At 52.9% G+C, this 18,481-nt stretch overlaps 2 protein-coding genes and 1 pseudogene across 2 annotated transcripts in view; 1 reads left to right on the forward strand and 2 right to left on the reverse strand.

Moving 5' to 3' along the window:
- P2RX3 (purinergic receptor P2X 3) overlaps positions 1 to 2,341 on the forward strand; it is a 28,187-nt gene extending 25,846 nt beyond the window's left edge. The window contains exon 12 of the mRNA XM_059142601.1: positions 95 to 2,341. Within this exon, the coding sequence (XP_058998584.1) occupies positions 95 to 208 (114 nt within the window). The 3' untranslated portion in view covers positions 209 to 2,341. The remainder of the gene's footprint in view (positions 1 to 94) is intronic.
- LOC131811283 (proteoglycan 3-like) lies at positions 1,893 to 8,828 on the reverse strand (annotated as a pseudogene).
- A 5,359-nt stretch (positions 8,829 to 14,187) lies between these two features.
- Positions 14,188 to 17,292, reverse strand: PRG2 (proteoglycan 2, pro eosinophil major basic protein). Its single transcript, XM_059142610.1, has 7 exons — positions 17,186 to 17,292; positions 16,841 to 16,875; positions 16,560 to 16,629; positions 15,642 to 15,958; positions 15,207 to 15,338; positions 14,616 to 14,727; positions 14,188 to 14,356 (listed from the first exon to the last, which is right to left on the reverse strand). Exons 3-7 carry the CDS (start codon positions 16,615 to 16,617, stop codon positions 14,298 to 14,300), a joined length of 678 nt encoding a protein of 225 aa, XP_058998593.1. The 5' UTR covers positions 16,618 to 16,629; positions 16,841 to 16,875; positions 17,186 to 17,292; the 3' UTR covers positions 14,188 to 14,297.
- Positions 17,293 to 18,481: the final 1,189 nt, after the last annotated feature.

An 18,481-nucleotide genomic window follows, 5' to 3' on the forward strand; every position in this document is an offset into this window, starting at 1 on the left:
AGCCTCCACTGCTGCATCTGCCAAGCAGAGTCCCATGGCAGGGGGAGTCTTGCCCACAGCTAGAGCACGATAACACGAGCCCTTCCACCTGCAGGTGGACGAGACGACACTGAAGGTCACTGCCTCGGCCAACCCAGAGTGCTCAGGCGACCAGACCACCGAGGAGAAGGAGTCCACAGATTCGGGGGCCTACTCCATTGGCCACTAAGGCCTCTTCCAGGGCCCCAAGCTCATCCATGGGCTCCAGGCCTGCCAATAGGGCACCGCACCTGGGCCAGGAGGGATGGAAAGGGGAGGGGCTTTCATTTCTGCTTCTCACCCCAGGAAGCCATGCTAGACCCAGGTGTCTGGGCCTCCCAGTGTTCTGGCAGACAGGTAGTACCCCCTGCTAAGACCTCCACCTCCCTTCACGCCTTGCCTTGCCCCTGTCCGCCTCCCAGAACCCCCAGGGCAGCAGCCCCTGAGTTGTCCCCCTTCTGAAGAGTAGAGAGTATAATAGTAATAGCAAGTGGCCACAAGGCATTGCCAAATGCCGGGCAGGGTCACACACATTATCTCATTTAACACTTAGAGTCATCCTATGAGGTAGTTATTAGTTTCCCTGTTTTGAAGGTACACTGAGGCCCCGAGAGACGGAGTCATTTGCCCAAGGCCACAGAGCCAAGAAGCAAGAGGATTGGGAGTCGAACCCAGATCGAACTCCATCACCCACACCCCACAAGAGAAGGGTGAACTCCCAGGGGGTGGCCGCCTCTGCTGCTTCAGCCTCCCCCATGGTGATCAGGATTAGGTTTTGCTTAATGAAGAGTGAGCCCCACGCTTTCAGCAGGAACTCAGGCCCCGGTGTAGGGAAGACCAGTTAGACAGAGATGCGGGTGGACCTGGCTTGGGTGGATCCCCAGTTCAGAAGGAAACAGGAGGCAGGCACGACTTCGCTCTGTACCCAGCCAGGGGTCTCTCTCTGGGACCCCCATAATCCCACACATCGGGACTCCCCCCCCCACCAGCAGTGGAATTAGGTACCCCCCAGGGTGGGGCATGATTCCCAGACCCAGTCCCTTGTCTCAGCGGGCCATGCTCCTTTATGATGCTGGTGAACAGGCTCCAGGGAGGCCCGAGGCCCTGGGAGCAGCGGCTAGCGAGGCCGCCCCCCCTAACAGGATCCTAATGGGCGGTCAGCCTTCAAAGGCTAGAAACTCTCTTGTCCCCCTCCCCTGTTTACAGATAAGCAGACTGAGGCCAGAGAGGGGAAATGTCGGGTCACACAGTTAGTGGCCAAATGAGAACCCAGGTGTCTTGGCAAGAACAAGGGGCCAGAGAGGCCACTGGGGGATCCTCTAGTCCACTCACACCTCTGTCAGCCTGGCGCCCCCTCCCCTTGCTGGGCTCTCCCCCTGTGAGAGGCAGAGCTGGAGCAGACCCAGGTCTTCGGAAGCCTGAAGCATATACAGTCTGGGGCATCATCTCAAAATAATACAAAATTAGGGATTAGAAGGGGCTCGTGCATGAGGGCGGCCCTGAAGGACGAGTTTCATTAGCCCCACAGTCCATCACCTCTGGAAAAGTTGGAGTGCAGGCATGACCATGTGCCCTGAGCAAGGAGGTGCCAGGAGATGGAGGGCTGCTCCCTCTGCAGAAGGTGCAGGGAGATGGCGGGGAGGGGCAGGGGCGGCTTTGGGAGTCATTTGGAAGGGACTACGTTGGGAGCAGTGGGCTGACCCCAGTGATTCCCCACTCTGGGGAAGAAGGGGTCAGATCCCATCACGGGAGGCCTGTCACCCCTTCCCTGCTCGGCCTTCACCCCCACCGCATCCTCAGGCTGGTGGGATCGCACTTCCCCAGGAGTGGCCTCGGGCATCAGGCAATGTCCAGAGATCTGACCAGCAGAGACGTCAGTCGAGGCCTTGTTCTGCACCCGGGAGACCCACAGGCATCCCAGCAGGAGTCGCAGGGATGTTCCCTGCAGAGGAGACCGAGGCAACCGTGTCCTCTTCCTCCAGACGGGTGTGGTCCTCCCGCACCTGCGGCAGCCACTCCGCGGGCCCCCCTGCAGGAGTGTGAACTCCGGACAGCGAGCCTGCCGTGCGAGCCACGGGAACCCAAGCCACAGCCTCTGGGGGCCAGATTGTCTGGGCCCTGCTGCATCGTGGTGGACTTGGCACCGTCCCCAACGCGACCACATGCCAATCCTGCTGGGGTTGCCGGGGCTTGTCACTAATCCTGCTGGATAGAAAAAGATATCCGGAATCCGTGGAAGTTTGAACTGGAACGCATACTCACTCCTAGCAGTCATTGTGTCTGTAATCACTCAGCATAAAAGCTAACACTTAGAGATAACTCACCGCGGCTGAGCATTGGGCTGGGTGCGCGACAGGGGTCGCCTACTGGGACCCTCCTTTAACAGCAGGGGACTGTGGCTTGGTAAGGGGAAGAGACTGAGCTGGCAGAGCTGGGCCCCCAGCCCCAAGCTTTATGGCTCCAGAGTCTACTATCTTGACTTCTAGGCCACAGCTGTCTGAGAAAAACCAGGACACCCGTGGGCCCCTTTATTTCTGTATGTGTTGAGCTAAACCAAGTGTTTAGGCAGCAGTACCAAGAAATCTGCAGAACCTCAAGGTTTCATATCATAGAGTGGGTCAGACAGCCCCCTCCCTCCACCGGGTGGCTATGCCATCAGAGACACATGGAGGCCAGGTCACGGGCAGGGAAAGGGGGACGCGAGGCTTGCAGACTCTGGGAAGTTCAGGCCCTGAAGAGCTTATGGCCTGTCCAACCCCACTGCACTGGCCAGGCTGCAGCCACAAGGAAGACTGGGAAACAATCTTCCTGGGTCCTCAGGAAGAGGAAACGGTGCACACAGCACCCTCTGCCCCAATTATCCCCACCTTGCCCACAACCCATCCAGCCCACAGCCACGGATAGTTACACACACCCTTCCCTTGCGTGTTCCTTCTCAAAAAACCTTATTCTCCACAAACGACCCATCAACCTTCCAGAGGTTTGAATAGATAACACCCTCAGGAGTTTCTTCTCCCAAGAGGATCGCCTTTTAATCAAGGGCTATTCAAGACTGAAAGGCCTTAAATAGCCAAAGATATAAATGCCTAATGGTTGAAGTTCAGGCGCAGTCACCGAAGTGCTGCACACTTGAGAGATAGCTTATCTCCCTCGCCTTGCCTCCAGCGAGCCTCAGTCTGGAGGGGTCTGAGCCCTGCTCTCCACCCCCCCCCCCATCTCCTGTGTTGGCTGGCTAGATACTGGGCTACTGTCTATACTGCCTAGAGCCAGATGGGCTACTGGTGTCGGGTGCAGCTCCTTCCCCATCCAGGAGAGAAGGGGAAGCTGATAAAAGCCAAAATACTGGTCTCAGAGCTCCCTCTTTGAATCTTCCCTTACCAACCCTCCTCCCCCTACCCACAGCCCATTCCACTGTTCTTCTAGAAGCAGAACATCAAGAATTAGCTTGCTAAAGTATGCAAGGAAGGGATGGGGGGGGGTCTGACTTTTGTCAGCCCTCTTTCTTTGTCCCTGGGAAGACCAACATGCTGTGATGAGGGGCTTCCTGGCTCAGTGTCCAACCAAGGCAGATGGACAGACCCCTCCCCTGAGGAGAGGCCTCTGTACCTAGAGGCAGTACCTGGGCCCGGCACTGGTGACAGTCACTGCAGTACCCACGCCTGTCATTCTGCTGCCAGGATGTTCAGGGGACTCGTCTCCTGCTTTTTTACTACCTCCTTCCCCTGGGGGTCCCCATTCCTATCCTGTTCCATTGACTCTGGCCCCTTTAGCAGCAAAGTCCATCTGAGAACATTGTTCTTTTTGTTCCTGAAACTCTGCATACCATCACATGCCTGGACCGATACACACATGCACACACAGATGTAGACCTGTACACATGTGTTCCACACACACACACATACGCACACTCACAAACCCACTGGTACACACATATACAGGCACACACAGATCCAAGAGTGTTGGGGCAAAGGTATACGGGCGTACACAACACCCAGGTGTATCCATAAATATACATTATGTATATTTATGTACATGTTATGTATCCATAAATATACAGAGGTTGGTTTTTTTTTAATCCCTACTTTTTTTTTTTAAGATTTTATTTATTCATTTGACAGACAGAGATCACAAATAGGCAGAGAGCCCAATGCAGGGCTCAATCCCAGGACCCTGAGATCATGACCTGAGCTGAAGGCAGAGGCTTTAACCCACTGAGCCACCCAGGCACCCCTACAGAGGTATTTAAAGTGTGCTCAGCACACAGAGGCACACGGACTCGTACAGTTTTGCGTATTTATAGATAGACACTCCCATGTGCAGGGATAGACACAAGCATGCAAGGATTGACTCTTGTACACACCAAGATGCATATACACACATGTACGTGTGCACTCACAAACACACTTGTACACTCTCCCTGCACCCCAAGTGGAACTACACCCTTGGGAAATATGATAGTAGATCACATAGCTAGCTAGTTAGCTCTGTGCCTTAATCTCTCTCCCTCTGCATCCCCACCCCCCGCCCAAAAACGCAGGGCTCTCTGCCCTCCTGATACCCAGCTCAGGCCTGAGCTTCCTGGTTATCAACCCCAGCATCCCGCCTGGAACAAAGAAAGGGAGCAGTGTTCTCCGTCCTTGGGGACAGTGAGGTGAGGGGAAGGGTTTCTAGAATAGGGACAGGAGCCTCACCGCTACCTGATGCTACAATTTTTGCCCCAAGGCCCTCCCAGTGGAAGGCAGCTCCCATCTGAGACTGTGTTCTCTCTAGGGAGGTCAGCTGGGGATGGGGGAAAAGGAGAAGGGATTGGGGTGGGGTACACACCTCAGAAAGGAGTGGAGGACCCATCTCAGGAGCCAGGGACTTTAAACTCACCCACAGGGGGCTGGGAGAATAGAAAACAGGAGCCAGTATCTGAGAGGCCAGGAAGATCCAGAGCTAGAGGAACCAGCTGCCCTAGAGTCCCTAGAGGAAGGGACTTCCTCCCTCCCACATGATTCCCCAGGTGGGATCTCAGTACACACCATGCGCACAGCAGTTCTTGAATGGGTGCAGTCCTCTCCACGTTGGAAAGCCCATCCACACTTGTACCCCTTATGGGAGCCAAACAAAGCAGGAGGGACAGTGCCCCACTGCGCACCCATGAGGCAGTCCTCCGGCAGTGGAAGTGGAGGCGGCTGGACAGGGAAGGCCCATGGGGAGCTCACCAGCCCAGTGGGTGCCTGGCTGCTCCCGCTAGGCTTCCCCACCCAGCCTGGGGCTCCACTGGCAGTCCTCCAGCGTGTGCAATAATGAGATGGAGTTGGGAAATGCTGTGGGAAGTCTGAGTTTTTGGCCAGGAGAGGCTGGAAGACAGAGCCTGGAGGGGTCCAGGGACTGCCAGGGGAGGTCTGAAGAGAGGGGGCTCCGAGGCAGGGGCTCCACACCTCAGGCTTAGAAGGAGCAGACGAAGGGCAAACACCTTTCACATGAAGTCAGCTGCCAGCAGTGGAAAGCATGGTACGTCAGCGGTCGCCTGTGTGGCAAGCGGTTCTCCTTCCCTCCTTGGCTGGCCGGCGGGGACCAGGACTATCAGGGTGCTTCCCACATGCCCCTTCTAGCTAAGGTGCACCCAGCTCTTCCCGGGCGGGGGAGGGAGGCAGTGTGCTAAGAGCTTCATGAATTAGCTGGTTAAAGTATACTTATTGCACATGATCGTCGCAATGACCCCAAAAGATAGATGTTATCATCATCCCCATCTCACAGACGGGAAACATGAGGCTTAGTGGAGGTAGTAACTTGCCTGGGTCTCAGCCTGCAAGAGGCAGAGCTGGATGTGGATGGCGGCAGGCTTACTCCAGCACAGATGGTCTTAGCCTTGGAGCTAGCTCCCTCACATCTGGCTTCCATGCTGCTCAAAGCTGGCGAATTACCCGTCAGCCAGCCCTAATTCCCACAGCTTCCCTTCGTCCTTCATCCGTACCTTCCGTTCACATCTCCTCCTCTCCTCTGTCACTCCTCGTGGCCCTCATATCAGAGGAAGGATAGCAGCCCCCCAGCCCCAAGCCTAGCGCGGTCGGTGAGGCTGGAGAGCCCCCATCTGTCTCCCATACAGGGTACCCCATCACCTGGTTTTACTTTGAGGGATCCCTACATTTCAGCCCTCCTCACAGATGATGTGGCTTCTCCGGCTGGGGAAAGGTGTGAGTTTGGAGAGGTATATTCAGAGAACTCAAAGGGACAGCGTGTGAGAGGGTACCTTGCCACTGCTTTCCCTTGCTCTGGACCCAGTCCCCCTCACCTCTGGTCCATAGGGCTACACAGTTGCCTTCCCCATTCACAGGCTGCCCTGAGGCTCAGTATCCAAAATTCCAGCGTCTCCCATCAGTCCATTGAAATCTCCCGCACGGGAACTAAAGAAGTGATAGGCAGGGTCATAGGGCAGAGGTCCCGGGAGACAGACCCAGGGACCCCAGAGAGGGCCCACTGAGTGCTCCTTTCCCCTCTCACCACCCAGTGGGGAGCCAGATCCGCAAGAGACCCATGCCTGAGAGTTTACAGGCAATGCTGATGCAAGCGCCGCCAGCGTTCCCCCATCACACAGAACACGCTTCTCCATCTTCACAGTGCATACGATCTCCTGGCATTCTTCTTAAAATGCAGATTCCAGTTCAGGAACTCTGGGGTGGGGCCCAAGATTGGGCACTTCTGACAAGCTCCCCGGTTTGCCGATGTTGCTGGCCAGGGACCACACACGCGTAGCACATTTCATGGCATTTATTCATCCACAATCCAAGAGCTGCCTTGAGAAAGGGGCTCCATTTTAGAGATGTAGAAACTGAGACTCCAAGGAAGTCATTCAGCTAGTAGGTGACTAAGCGGGGCATGGAGCCTATCTCCTGACTCCAGTGATGCACCAGGAAATGTTCAACGGCCAGCTCCAGGGGAAGGGGAGAACACAGAGGGCAGGAAGAACCCTGATTTACAATTGCCCATTTCCTTGGTGTGCATACCTCCACTGGGGCAGATTTCAAGCTACAGGCATGAAGTCTGTGAGCGTGGAGCTGGGATGAGATGCCCAAAATCATTGGTCCCCCAGACCCAGTCTAAGCCAGCTCCAGTGCCACACTGCCTGCTGCTTGAGGCTGGCCTCAAGGGCTGAGATGCGGCTAGACGCCAGCAGGGGGTCCCTGGAGACAGTCAGAGAGAACTTCCTGTCCCCAGGGAGGTTGGTACCTCACCTACCCAGCCCTTGAGCACGCCTCCGATCCAGGCTTGCCCTTCATTGACCTGTCTGGCCATGCGCAGGACGTGATGATCTGAGTTGGAGTTGTGTATGGAGACAAACACCTTCTGCAGGCATTCAGCAGAAAGAAGAAAATGTAGGGTAGAGAATTCGCCGGTTTTTCTCAAGTCTCTGAGCCTCCAGGAGAGAGCTTCTCATCTCTTTGTAGGTCAGATATCAATGACCTACTTGCCCTTCTCAATCCCATCTTGTGTCCCTTGGTCAGGAGCTTTTTGCAAAAACTAATAATACTCAGAATAATCAAAACTTCCATTTGTGAGAGTTTTAATGACCCAGGGACTATTCCAAATACTTCCATGTATCATCTCATTTAATCCTCAACCACATCCCTAACAAGATGGTACTATATATCTCCAGTTGACAAACAAAGAAGCCCCAAAAGGTGAGCTGACCAGCCCAGCAACGGAGCCAATGTCAGGCAGAGCCGGGACTAAACACAGGTATATCAAATACCAAAGCCACTCGCGCAGACAGTGGTTCTTAAAGTGCAGGCCCCAGACCAACAACACCACCATTACCTGGGAATTGTTATACGTGTAAACTCTCAAGTCCTGCCCCAGATTTGCAAAGCCATAAATGTATTTTAACAAGACCTCCTAGAGATCCTGACACATATTATGCTTTAAGAACCACTAATCTCAAAGGGAAGAGGTTGAATCTGATCTCCTCCTCACCTCCAGTCCTCCACTGTAGCATCTCTGCAACATACCTGAGTGTTTACAAATTTCTCAAGGTTCCGCACCAACGGGAAGCAACACATCTTGCACCCAGGACTGCCTGGAATTTAAACTTTATCCACTTCCTCGGGGCACTGAAAGTCCTTGTCTAGGGCAGCTGGGTTGGAATACATGGCCTAGTCACCCTCAAATGTGTCCCAATAGCCAGAAGACTTGGTCTCCTCTCCTTCTGACTGAATCACCTTCTGGGTCAAGGCAGAGTCTCCCTCCTGCTCCCCTAAACATTCCAGATTCTGACTCAGGTCTGTCTGTGCCTCCCAGCCATCCAGATTGGGAGCATTATTCTCTGGGAAGAAGGGGTAACCTAAAACTATCTCGGGGTGGGGGGGTCCTCCCTTCTTCCAGGACCATGGACAGCTCTGAAGGCCCACATGAGCCACCATCTGTAACCAATACTGGAAGGATCTCCTTAGCATGGGGTGAGGTGAGAACACTTGGGTCGTAGACACAAGTGGGTGAGATCCTGACTTCTGGCTGACACCGCAGGTGTGTATTCTGGGAGGAGACACCTCTGAGAAGCCCTTCCTCTTCACAGGTGGTGGGGTTTTCCTGTGAAGTAACCCTGGCAGAAAGTTTGGGTCACGGTTCTGAGTCCAGGAGAAATCTAATCAGAGATGGGCTGGGTCAGCCGAAGGGGGGCAGCTGTGGCCCTGGCCCTGTGAGGCAAAATACCTGCAAGAAAAAGAAGAAAAAAGAAAGGTTGGTGAGACAGGAAGGGGAGGCTTACCCAGAAGGAGAGCAGCAACTGTCCCTAGCAGGAGAAGGGGCAGGAGCAGGGGGCCTTTCATTTCCACTCAGGCTTGGGACAGGGACACAGCTCCCCTTCCCTCCTTGTGGGTGCCTTGTGTGTCTGCACTGCCCCTGGCAGACAGGGGACAAAATCCTTGTTTAACCAGTTGATTAAGGGGCAAAGATTGGTTAGAGCACTCTTTCCTCCCCAGAGCACAGGCACTGAACTGGAGAATTAAGAAAAGGATGTGGGATGTCAGCTCAGGTGCAAAAGTCCCTTTTTCCCGAAAGCCCCATCCCTGCTCCCCCAGACGGCCCTTAGCTCAGACCCTTGCCCCTGCAAGAACGGGCCTGCTCTGAGTCAGGGACACTATCATTCATACTGGGAAACAAGAGGGAAAGGGTGCTGGCCACGGTGGTCCTGAGGACGGGCTTCCAAGTGGGTCAAGCACTCACCTCTGGGAATCTTGGGTCTCCACTCTCAGTGCTTCTGGCTTTGGGGCCCCAGAGGAGGCTGGGTCAAGGCTCTCATGCTGGGCTTCTGGGAAAGCTGGAAGAGGCAAGGATGATTGCCCCCTGCTGCGGGGGAGCACAGAGGAGCTGATAATAAGAGTTTTGTTCAGTCCTCTCACCTTTGAGAACTGCTGTCTTTTGGTACTTCGGAGACCTATGTCCCAGGGCTCTCTTCCCATGTGCGTATCCAGACACCCTGCTGTGCTCAAGAGTACCCCAGCTGACTGTTGTCTAGGCATTATTACTGCCCCTATAGTGTCCTAGTCTGAACAACACTCCTTAACCCCAGGAGCAGCCTTCCCCTGGTCAGTATCCCAGCTAATGAGGTGGGGAATCCCAGGGAGCTGGGAGACCATGTGGGGAGCAGGTAGGAGGCCAAGGGAGGCTCTGCCCTCCTGAGTACTCACGTATCTCAACCAAGTCCTCTATATGCATCACACCCCCGATTCCTCATCTTCACCTCATTCCATGAGAAGGTACGCTGATCCTTACTTCACAGATGAGGAAATGAGATTCAGAGAGGGAAGGCAACTTGCCAAGTTTGCACAGGCAGTAGGAGAACTGGGACTTCTAAGTCTTTTTGGTTGGAAACCCTTGTCTCTCTCTGATTCTGTCTCAGTCTTTACCTGACTCTCCGTCTCTCTCTCCTGCACTTCCTTCCTTTCTCTCCGCGTCCCCTTCCTTTCCCTCTCCTCCACATCTTTAATCCCCCTCTCTTTCGCATCTTTAAAATTGTATGCTCATTTTTTAATGATGTGGCTCTAGATCAAGGTTCTCAACCTTCCTGCTTGCAGGAAAATAGTTCTTTGTTGGGGGCTGGGGGGTGTCCTGTGCATTGGAATGAGTTTAGCAGTATCACCTCCCTGAGTCATGATGATCAGAAATGTCTCCGTACATTCCCAAATGTCCTCTGTCACCCCATCAGCTTCTAGATCACTGATCTAGAACATGTAAAACATGCCATTTTGTCCAATCTCAAGGCATAATCTTATGGCCAGGAGGCAGCAGCCAGAATGGAAAGCTTCATGCAGAGCTGTTGAGACACTCCATCCCCATCTCCCACCAGCATTCTATCACCACCAGGGGTGGGACTAGAAGGATGTGAGCAAGGCACTTGCCTCAGTTGCAAAACTGAAGAGCCCACTAAAGAATTCAGTAGTCAAGAGAAACACTATTTTAATGTGATCTTTATTAAAAATAAAAATACATGCAAAAAATCCACAATTAACAAAATAGCAAACTTTGAATCAATCAAGCTCTGGCCAAATTCATTGCAGTCCAAGAAGAGGTCACCAAGCGCTGGGCCCTGATTTTGCTGGATATCATCATCAAGAGCTAGAGGACTTTTGGGGGTGGGTGTCTGTCTCAACTCTGTGCCATCCAACCAGGCAGCACACATCTGATTCTTGGATTCCAGCCAAGCACACCAGTACCCAGAATACCAGATAGGTAGCCCAGAAGGTGAAAAGGCCTGAGTCCTCCCCTCCTCTGTGGTCTCAGGGGACCTACGAATGGAGAAGTACCTGAGAGATCATTTCTGTGCTCAGTTGCAGAGTAACGGTCTTGCCCACTATCTCCCCAGCCCAACAGACTTGACTCTCAGCTTCTCTTCCTGACTCAGGGACGGGGAGCTGGGTCAATTTCATGCCCCCAAAACCTGGTCCAGATTTTGAACTTGAGATCTCCCTAGTGGGAGAGCTAGACCCCCTCCCATTTTTCTTGCCCATCCTGGGCCCAGCCAAGGATATCATTTCCTTAGTGTTTGGGGTGACCAGCAAAGACAGCTTGCACCATGATAAGCTTTACATGTGTCTTTTCATTGGAACATCCATTTCATAATGAGACAATGGCTTCTCAGAGTGCTTAAGACACAGCAAATCAGTGACAGGCCTAAACCCAGGCCTTCTAGCCTCTTAGCCTGCCCACAGCTCCGTTCCCTCTGCCTCCTCTCCCAGACCTCTCCTCTGCAACTGGCCCCTCTTCACACTCACCCTATTTTCTTTACACACAAACCCAGAGTGAATGCACTCTTGGAGTCATGCCCAGATCCAGACTCAGAAGGTTCCCAGGCACCCAAACGCCTCTTTCATGGCTCTTTCTTGCATGAATCCCCCACAGGAGATCTCCATGGACTGGAAGCCCCACTTCTGTCACAACACACAGCCCCAGCAGACAAGATGGATGAGGACCAAGACAAATGCAAAGACAGTCCATTGACTTCAGTGACCTCCTCACTGACGAGTGAAGCTTGTCTGATTCCAAAATAATACTGTTGAAGATCCTCCATGGACCAAACACCATGTTCCACTAAGGCTTTAATCTCTGTGATCCTACTTACTTAATTTTTATAATCATCCTGCAAATTAGGAATTGTCTTCTCTAACCTCCATATCTACCGCACAAGAGTTTAAATGCGTTGACACAACTAGTAAGAAGCAGCACGTGTGACGCTGTCAGATTCCCACATCCCTGCTTTCTTTGATAGGCCCAGCTGTGTTAGCCCCAGACATTCCGGCCAGTGGGGCCAACATCTCCAGCACACATGAGACTCCAATCCTCTGGCCAACTGTTTGCATTTCTATTCACAGGATCCAAACACTGCCTCTTGTCTCGAGATTCAGCCCTGCCCCACATTGTGCAGAGGGCGGGTCTCTCCATCTGGAGGGACAGATGTGATGTATCCTGGAATCCTGAGTCCAAAGTCAGCCCATCTGTGGCTCCGTTTTCTCCTCCAAGAGCAGAGGCTCGTGGCAGGACCTCCATCTAATGAGCCAAATTCCCAGAACAGTGCCTGGCTCATGGGGTTGGGAGGCGGCCCTTGTCAGGAAGCCAGGACTAGAACTGCGACCCCAATCAACAAGTAAGCACTGTGTGTTGATTGAACTCCTGCTGTGTGCGTTACACAGTGAAAGGAACTCCGGGGACTCCGTCCTAAAGATGCAAGTTAGCTTCTTCAGAGCTCAGTTAGCATCTTGTTGGAGATGAAAAAATGACACACAAACCCACCTTTGGGGTTGCAAGGCCAGTCCTCTTATTTCATTTTTTACTTTTTTACAACTTTTCTTGTGGACATATAACATGCATCCTGTAAAATGTACTAGAGGGTGGACTGCTCATGGGATTTTCACAGAGAGAATGCACTCTTGGAGTCATGCCCAGATCCAGACCCAGAAGGTTCCCAGGCACCCAAACGCCTCTTTCACGGCTCTTTCTTGCATGAATCCCCCACAGGAGATCTCCATGGACTGGAAGCCCCACTTCTGTCACAACACACAGCCCCAGCAGACAAGATGGATGAGGACCAAGACAAAGTCCACCTCCACTTAGCGTAAAGCCTGGCACCTAGTAAGTGCTTAATCAATGGGAAATAGCGTTACTCTTTATTATGCACATTGGAATAAAGGGAAGCTATGCTTTCTCGCAGCAGAATATAGTCTATGAGGACAAGGAGTGAAAGGTCTACTTCAGCGGCATCCTCCGCAACACGCAGCCCCAGGCTGAACCCAGAAGAGTGTTCCAGAATTCCACCATCTTTGAAGTCAGCAGACTGTCACAGAACAGCAGCTATAATGGGCTGCATTCTGATTTCTGTCTTTCTCAACTAACCATGCAAGCTTGAGCAGGCAGCTTCCCCCGTCTGGGCCACACTCAAAAAATTCAGGTTCCTGATTTGCCTCTGGAAATCTGAAGCCACCTGTAATTCTATGTATTTGAAGAGTCCGGGAGGAAAAGTCGCTTTAGGGCATTGACTCCTTATTTTCTGCTAACCTCCTTGGTTGAGTAAGGATTTGGAATGCTTTCCTTCCCCGCCTCCGACTGGGACTCCCTCCTGTCCAACTGGATTGGAGTCCTATGCCCCAAGATGAACTCAAGGGTAAGGGAGTGTGTCTTGCCTCTCCATGGTGCTCCATCCCTAGGTGACCGTGTTCTGGAAGCAATCAGTGCTACCAGCCACAGGATCCTAATGGTTGAAAAAACATTCAACCGTAACAGAGGGCTGAGTCACAACACTGGCCTCATTTCGAGGTTCTGCCTTGGGTCCATCTTTGCATAGGCCCGTAACTTCTCTGAGCCTGGTTTTGTGCAACGGGGTAATAATTATCGATCACACAATGTCAGCAGGGGGTACTTCATGGGTGTGCAATAAGCAGTAACAATTAGTCGATGTTGTTGTGCTTCTATTATAAACAACTGTATGTTCCCAAATGGCTGGAAGCTGGGTCTTCCTAGGTCTTATAGAGAGTTGGCCCTACAGCATGCTGTCTTATATTGGGTTTCCCCAGAAAGAGGTCCTGAGACAAGGATTTGAGTACACGTGGCTTATTTGGGAGGCACAAGGACACTTGTAAGGAAGACGACAATTCAGACGGATCGCAGGACACAGCCAATAACGTGTGCATTCTAAAGCCAGCTGCCTCCCAGGGTAACTGGCAGTTGATCCCTCTGGGAAACCCTAGGAAACAGGACCCAATACATGCCTTAGAATTAATCCATTTGAAGGGCAAGAGACTGGGACACTCGTACTTCCACTCCTGCCTGTTGTGGACTGTTCCCGGGGACATGTTAATTCCCTGGCCCACTAAGGCAACCGCACTCTGTAAGGAGGAGGAAAAGTCCCTGCATTAGAGATGCCAGCACAGGACTGGGAGAGTGAGTCCGGCTGGAAAGAAGAAAACAGGTGGGGGTCCTGACAGCACCTGCTGTGCATGTGCCAGTAATTAGAAGTCGTGTGAAGAGCTCCCTGAGCCCTTTCTCCCATCTTCAAGAAGACCCTCCGGACCCCACCCCATGCTCCAGCCGCCTTGCTAGGAGAGACGGTGGAGTGGGGAGGGTGGTCATTGCAGGGCAGAAAGTTCGTGGGTGGAGCTAAGCCGAGAGAATCAGTGACCAGAGGAAAAAGGAGTTAGTTTCAGGGAAGCAGTTTTATTGCTGGGGGCTGGAAGCAGGGGCAGCAGGTGGGGAGGGGAGGCAGCTACCCGGGAGTGGGTGGCTCTGGACTCCTGGCTGGGTCTCGCTCAGTAGGAACAGATGAAGGGGAGTTGCCTGCGGCAACGAGTGCGACGCCAGTGACCTCCTGTGAAGGCAGAACCGGAAGGGGCCTTCAGCCTCTGGTTCCCCCTGACTCTGCCCCAAGAGGGCCTCCCCCTACCACCCCGCCCCATTCCTGCCTCCTTAGAGAGGGAGTCCGAAGACTCAGCAGGCCCCCCGCCCCAGGCACAGACCTGTCCCAGCACCGCCTCTCTGAGCCCCTCCCATCCCACCACTGCATCCACCCCCCTAAACCCCCCCATCGACCCCCGCCTCCCCAACCTTCATCCCTACTCCCACTTCACCTCGGGTACACAGGGCCACACATTTGCCACCCCCGGCCCGGGGCTGGCCAGCAGCCCAGTATCCAAAGTCCCAGCGACTGCCATCAACCCAGCAAAAGCGTTTCCAGCGACCCTGGAGGAGGCAAGAGCAGAAGATGTGGGCGTCGGCAAGCGCGAAGGAAGAGCAGATAGGCAGAGCTGGAACTGTCCCAGCCCACGTTTGCCCTCGACCGCTGGGCCCTGATGGACACTGTCCTAGTCAGCTGCAATGCTGACCCACAGTGATCATCACCATCACATTCTATGCATGGCAGTGATGCACTCATCCGTCTGGCCCAAACCCATTCCAGAGATGCAGAACCAGGCTGACTGTCTCACCCAAGTCGCACAGACAGACAGACAGAGGCTAAGCAGAATTTGGCCCCAAACCTCCTCACTCTGAATTCTTGGTTCCTCCCAGTGCCTAGGCAGCCTCCTGGGTATCTCACCCCAGCTGTTCGTCTGTCCCCAGTTCTTTGGAGGATCAAAGGGGAAGCATAGACAGAGCTGCAGCAAGGTGAGCACTGGTTGAAGTCAGGAGTGCTCCCCATTTAGAGCCGGGACCCCTCTTACCCAGCCTACGACCCTGCCTCCGATCCAGACTTGGCCCTGGTTGAGCCTGCTGACTGAGCACTGGAGCCGGCGATTGAAGTAGATGTTGTGGACAGAGATGAGGTTGCCCCTGTAGCATCTCCGGCAAATAAACTGTGGGACAGGAGAAAGGAGAAAGGATGGAGTGACCCCCTCAAAGGAACTCATGCAACCTTAACCTTGGGTCTCCAAATCCTCAAAATCCATCCTCTCCACCCCCATGCCCACCTCCATGGCCATTTGAAGGCTGGAGATCTGTTTCCACGGGCTGCCCCCCTCTTACCCTGACACCTGCGCAGGCCCCAGCCCCTGTTGACACCCCCAGGCTCTTCAGTGAGGCAGATACGGATGCGGAGGCTGGAGGCATCTGTCCCCCCACCCCTCCACAGGCCTCAGCTTCAGCCCCAGACCACTCACCTGAGCTGAATCAAATCTCCTCGCTCTCCTCACCAGGAGGAAGCGGCGACAGTTCTTGCACCCAGGGCTGTCCTCCAGTTTCACCGTGTCCTCTTCTTTAGGGCACTGAAATTCCTCGTCCTCTGCATCCAGGGCTAGGGAAGACTCTACAGACCCCTCCTCAGGGGCATCTTCACTTCCAGAGTACTCCTCCTCCTCTTCCTTGAGCAACGTCAGCTCCCCCGGAGGGGCCTCCTTTGCCTCGTTTTCTGGCATCTCCCCATCCTGAGGCACGGCCTCATCTCCTAAGAAGCTCTCAGAGTTCGATGTTTGAGTCCCTGGCAGGGAGAAAGACCAGGTGTCCCTTCTTCACATCGACCCCTTGTTCTCCAGCACCATGGACAGCGTCTGTCTTGACCCTGGGGGTGGGGGGGGGGAAGCCTGGAACCCAGGAGGAGCCTCCCCCTCCTTATCCTCCCATAAGAGGTCATGGTGTTAAGAGCAAGGACTCAGATTCAGACAGTTGTAGATTTGCGTACTGGTTCCATCCCCTATTCGCTTTATTTTTCCATCTGTGGTATGGGTACACAATATTACATACCTCATGGGATGCTGTGATGTTTAAAGGACATAATGCATAGAAAAGGCTTTAGCATGACACACTCAGTGAGCTCAAGGTAGAAGGAAGCTATTATTGTATTCGTCATTGGTATTGGGCAGAGAGGACAAAATCAAAAATCAAAATCAAAATCAAAAATGTCACAACAGAGATGCCCTGAGGAGCCCCTTCGGCTCCTGGCTATAGAGCCTCTGCTCCTCCAGGTGTGCAAAGATCCTGGTGTAGGGCAGGGCCACTGAAGGAGATGGTTCTGTGGCTGCGACCCCATGTACTTTAGAAAGGAACAAAGTGGAGCGAGACTGAAGGACAAGGAGACTTACCCAGATGGAGAGTTGAAACTGTCCCCAGTAGAAGAGCCAGAAGAAGGGGGACTTTCATCTCGGCTTTCTTCTGCAATGAAGAACACAGCTTGTCACACACACACACACACACACACACACACACACACACCTTGGGAGTGGGGTGGAGAAAGAGAAGGTATTACAAGGAGCCCCTGAAACTCCAGGATGCTGGGACCCTTTCTGAATGGAGTGAGGCAGACCGTGACAGGCAGCCGAGGCTGGCTTTCCTGTGAGCCTGCAGGTGACAAAGGGAATATTACCTTTATTGGTTTGTACTGAACGGGCCCCTCAGAGTCTGTGAAATGAGAGAGAACCAAGAATCAATGACCGTCGGCCTTCCCAGGAATGAATGGTGTTTGGCTAGTGCGTTCCCGCCTCACAGCTCCGAAAGCCAAACACACGCACCCCCACGTCCTCCACACTCTGCCTTCACAGCCAAGGAGGCCTTAGAAGGAGTATGAGAGTCTTGCCCCTGCCAACCCCTAAAAGCCACACGTAGTCCCAGCCAGCCCTCCAGAACCTCTCAGCCTGGGCCAGACCCCTCCCCGAAGGGTGAACACATACCCCCCTGAAATCAGCTCCACCGCAAGAAGGAAAGCACTAACCTGCCCAGAGGTCTTCCTGCTCATGCAGGGTTCACAAAGCTCAGACTCTCCTTTGACATTTTATAGAGGGATCTCAGAGGAAGTTCCCCAGAGAAAGGAGGGTTTCTCCAGCCTGAGGGAAATGGGAGGGCTGATAAGAAGTGTTTCCTCTGCCCATTTTTTTTTTCAGAAGATATGAACAGACACTTCTCCAATGAAGACATACAAATGGCTATCAGACACATGAAAAAATGTTCATCATCACTAGCCATCAGGGAGATTCAAATTAAAACCACATTGAGATATCACCTTACACCAGTTAGAATGGCCAAAATTAGCAAGACAGGAAACAACATGTGTTGGAGGGGATGTGGAGAAAGGGGAACCCTCTTCCACTGTTGGTGGGAATGCAAGTTGGTGCAGCCTCTTTGGAGAACAGTGTGGAGATTCCTCAAGAAATTAAAAATAGAACTTCCCTATGACCCTGCAATTGCACTACTGGGTATTTACCCCAAAGATACAGATGTAGTGAAAAGAAGGGCCATCTGTACCCCAATGTTTATAGCAGCAATGGCCACGGTCGCCAAACTGTGGAAAGAACCAAGATGCCCTTCAACAGACAAATGGATAAGGAAGATGTGGTCCATATACCCTATGGAGTATTATGCCTCCATCAGAAAAGACGAATACCCAACTTTTGCAGCAACATGGATGGGACTGGAAGATATTATGCTGAGTGAAATAAGTCAAGCAGAGAGAGTCAATTATCATATGGTTTCACTTATTTGTGGAGCATAACAAATAGCATGGAGGACAAGGGGAGATGGAGAGGAGAAGGGAGTTGGGGGAAATTGGAAGGGGAGATGAACCATGAGAGACTATGGACTCTGAAAAACAATCTGAGGGTTTTGAAGGGGCGGGAGGGTGGGAGGTTGGGGTACCAGGTGGTGGGTATTATAGAGGGCACGGACTGCATGGAGCACTGGGTGTGGTGCAAAAATAATGAATACTGTTATGCTGAAAAGAAATAAAAAATAAATTAAAAAAAAAGAAGTGTTTCCTCACTTCCCTGGAGAGCCCACTCATCTGCTTCCAGATTCTCTCCTGACACCCCTTTCGGGAGCCTGGGGGCCATTCCGGGCCTGCCTGGAACCAGTGGTTCTTGTCCTAGGGCGCACTTCAGAATCTCCCAGGGAGCTTTTCCAGAAGACACAGCCCCTCTGCTTCACTAATGGGACCGCGGACTGCCACAGGCATTTGGGAAATAAATCTATTAAGATTAAAGGTGTACCTATCACTGGCTCATTTTCACTCTTT

The sequence above is a fragment of the Mustela lutreola genome, chromosome 1 (assembly GCF_030435805.1).
Source record: "Mustela lutreola isolate mMusLut2 chromosome 1, mMusLut2.pri, whole genome shotgun sequence".
Taxonomy (NCBI): Eukaryota; Metazoa; Chordata; class Mammalia; order Carnivora; family Mustelidae; genus Mustela; species Mustela lutreola.

Bases quoted from the DNA above. Each gene is read 5' to 3' on its own strand.
- PRG2 (XM_059142610.1), bottom strand. From the start codon at position 16,617: ATGAAAGTCCCCCTTCTTCTGGCTCTTCTACTGGGGACAGTTTCAACT. The intron at 15,959-16,559 runs GTAAGTCTCCTT...TCTCCCTGCCAG, and splicing joins AGTTTCAACTCTCCATCTGG to GGACTCAAACATCGAACTCT. The intron at 14,357-14,615 runs GTGAAGTGGGAG...CTGCCTTCACAG, and splicing joins TGTGGCCCTGTGTACCCGAG to GAGGTCACTGGCGTCGCACT.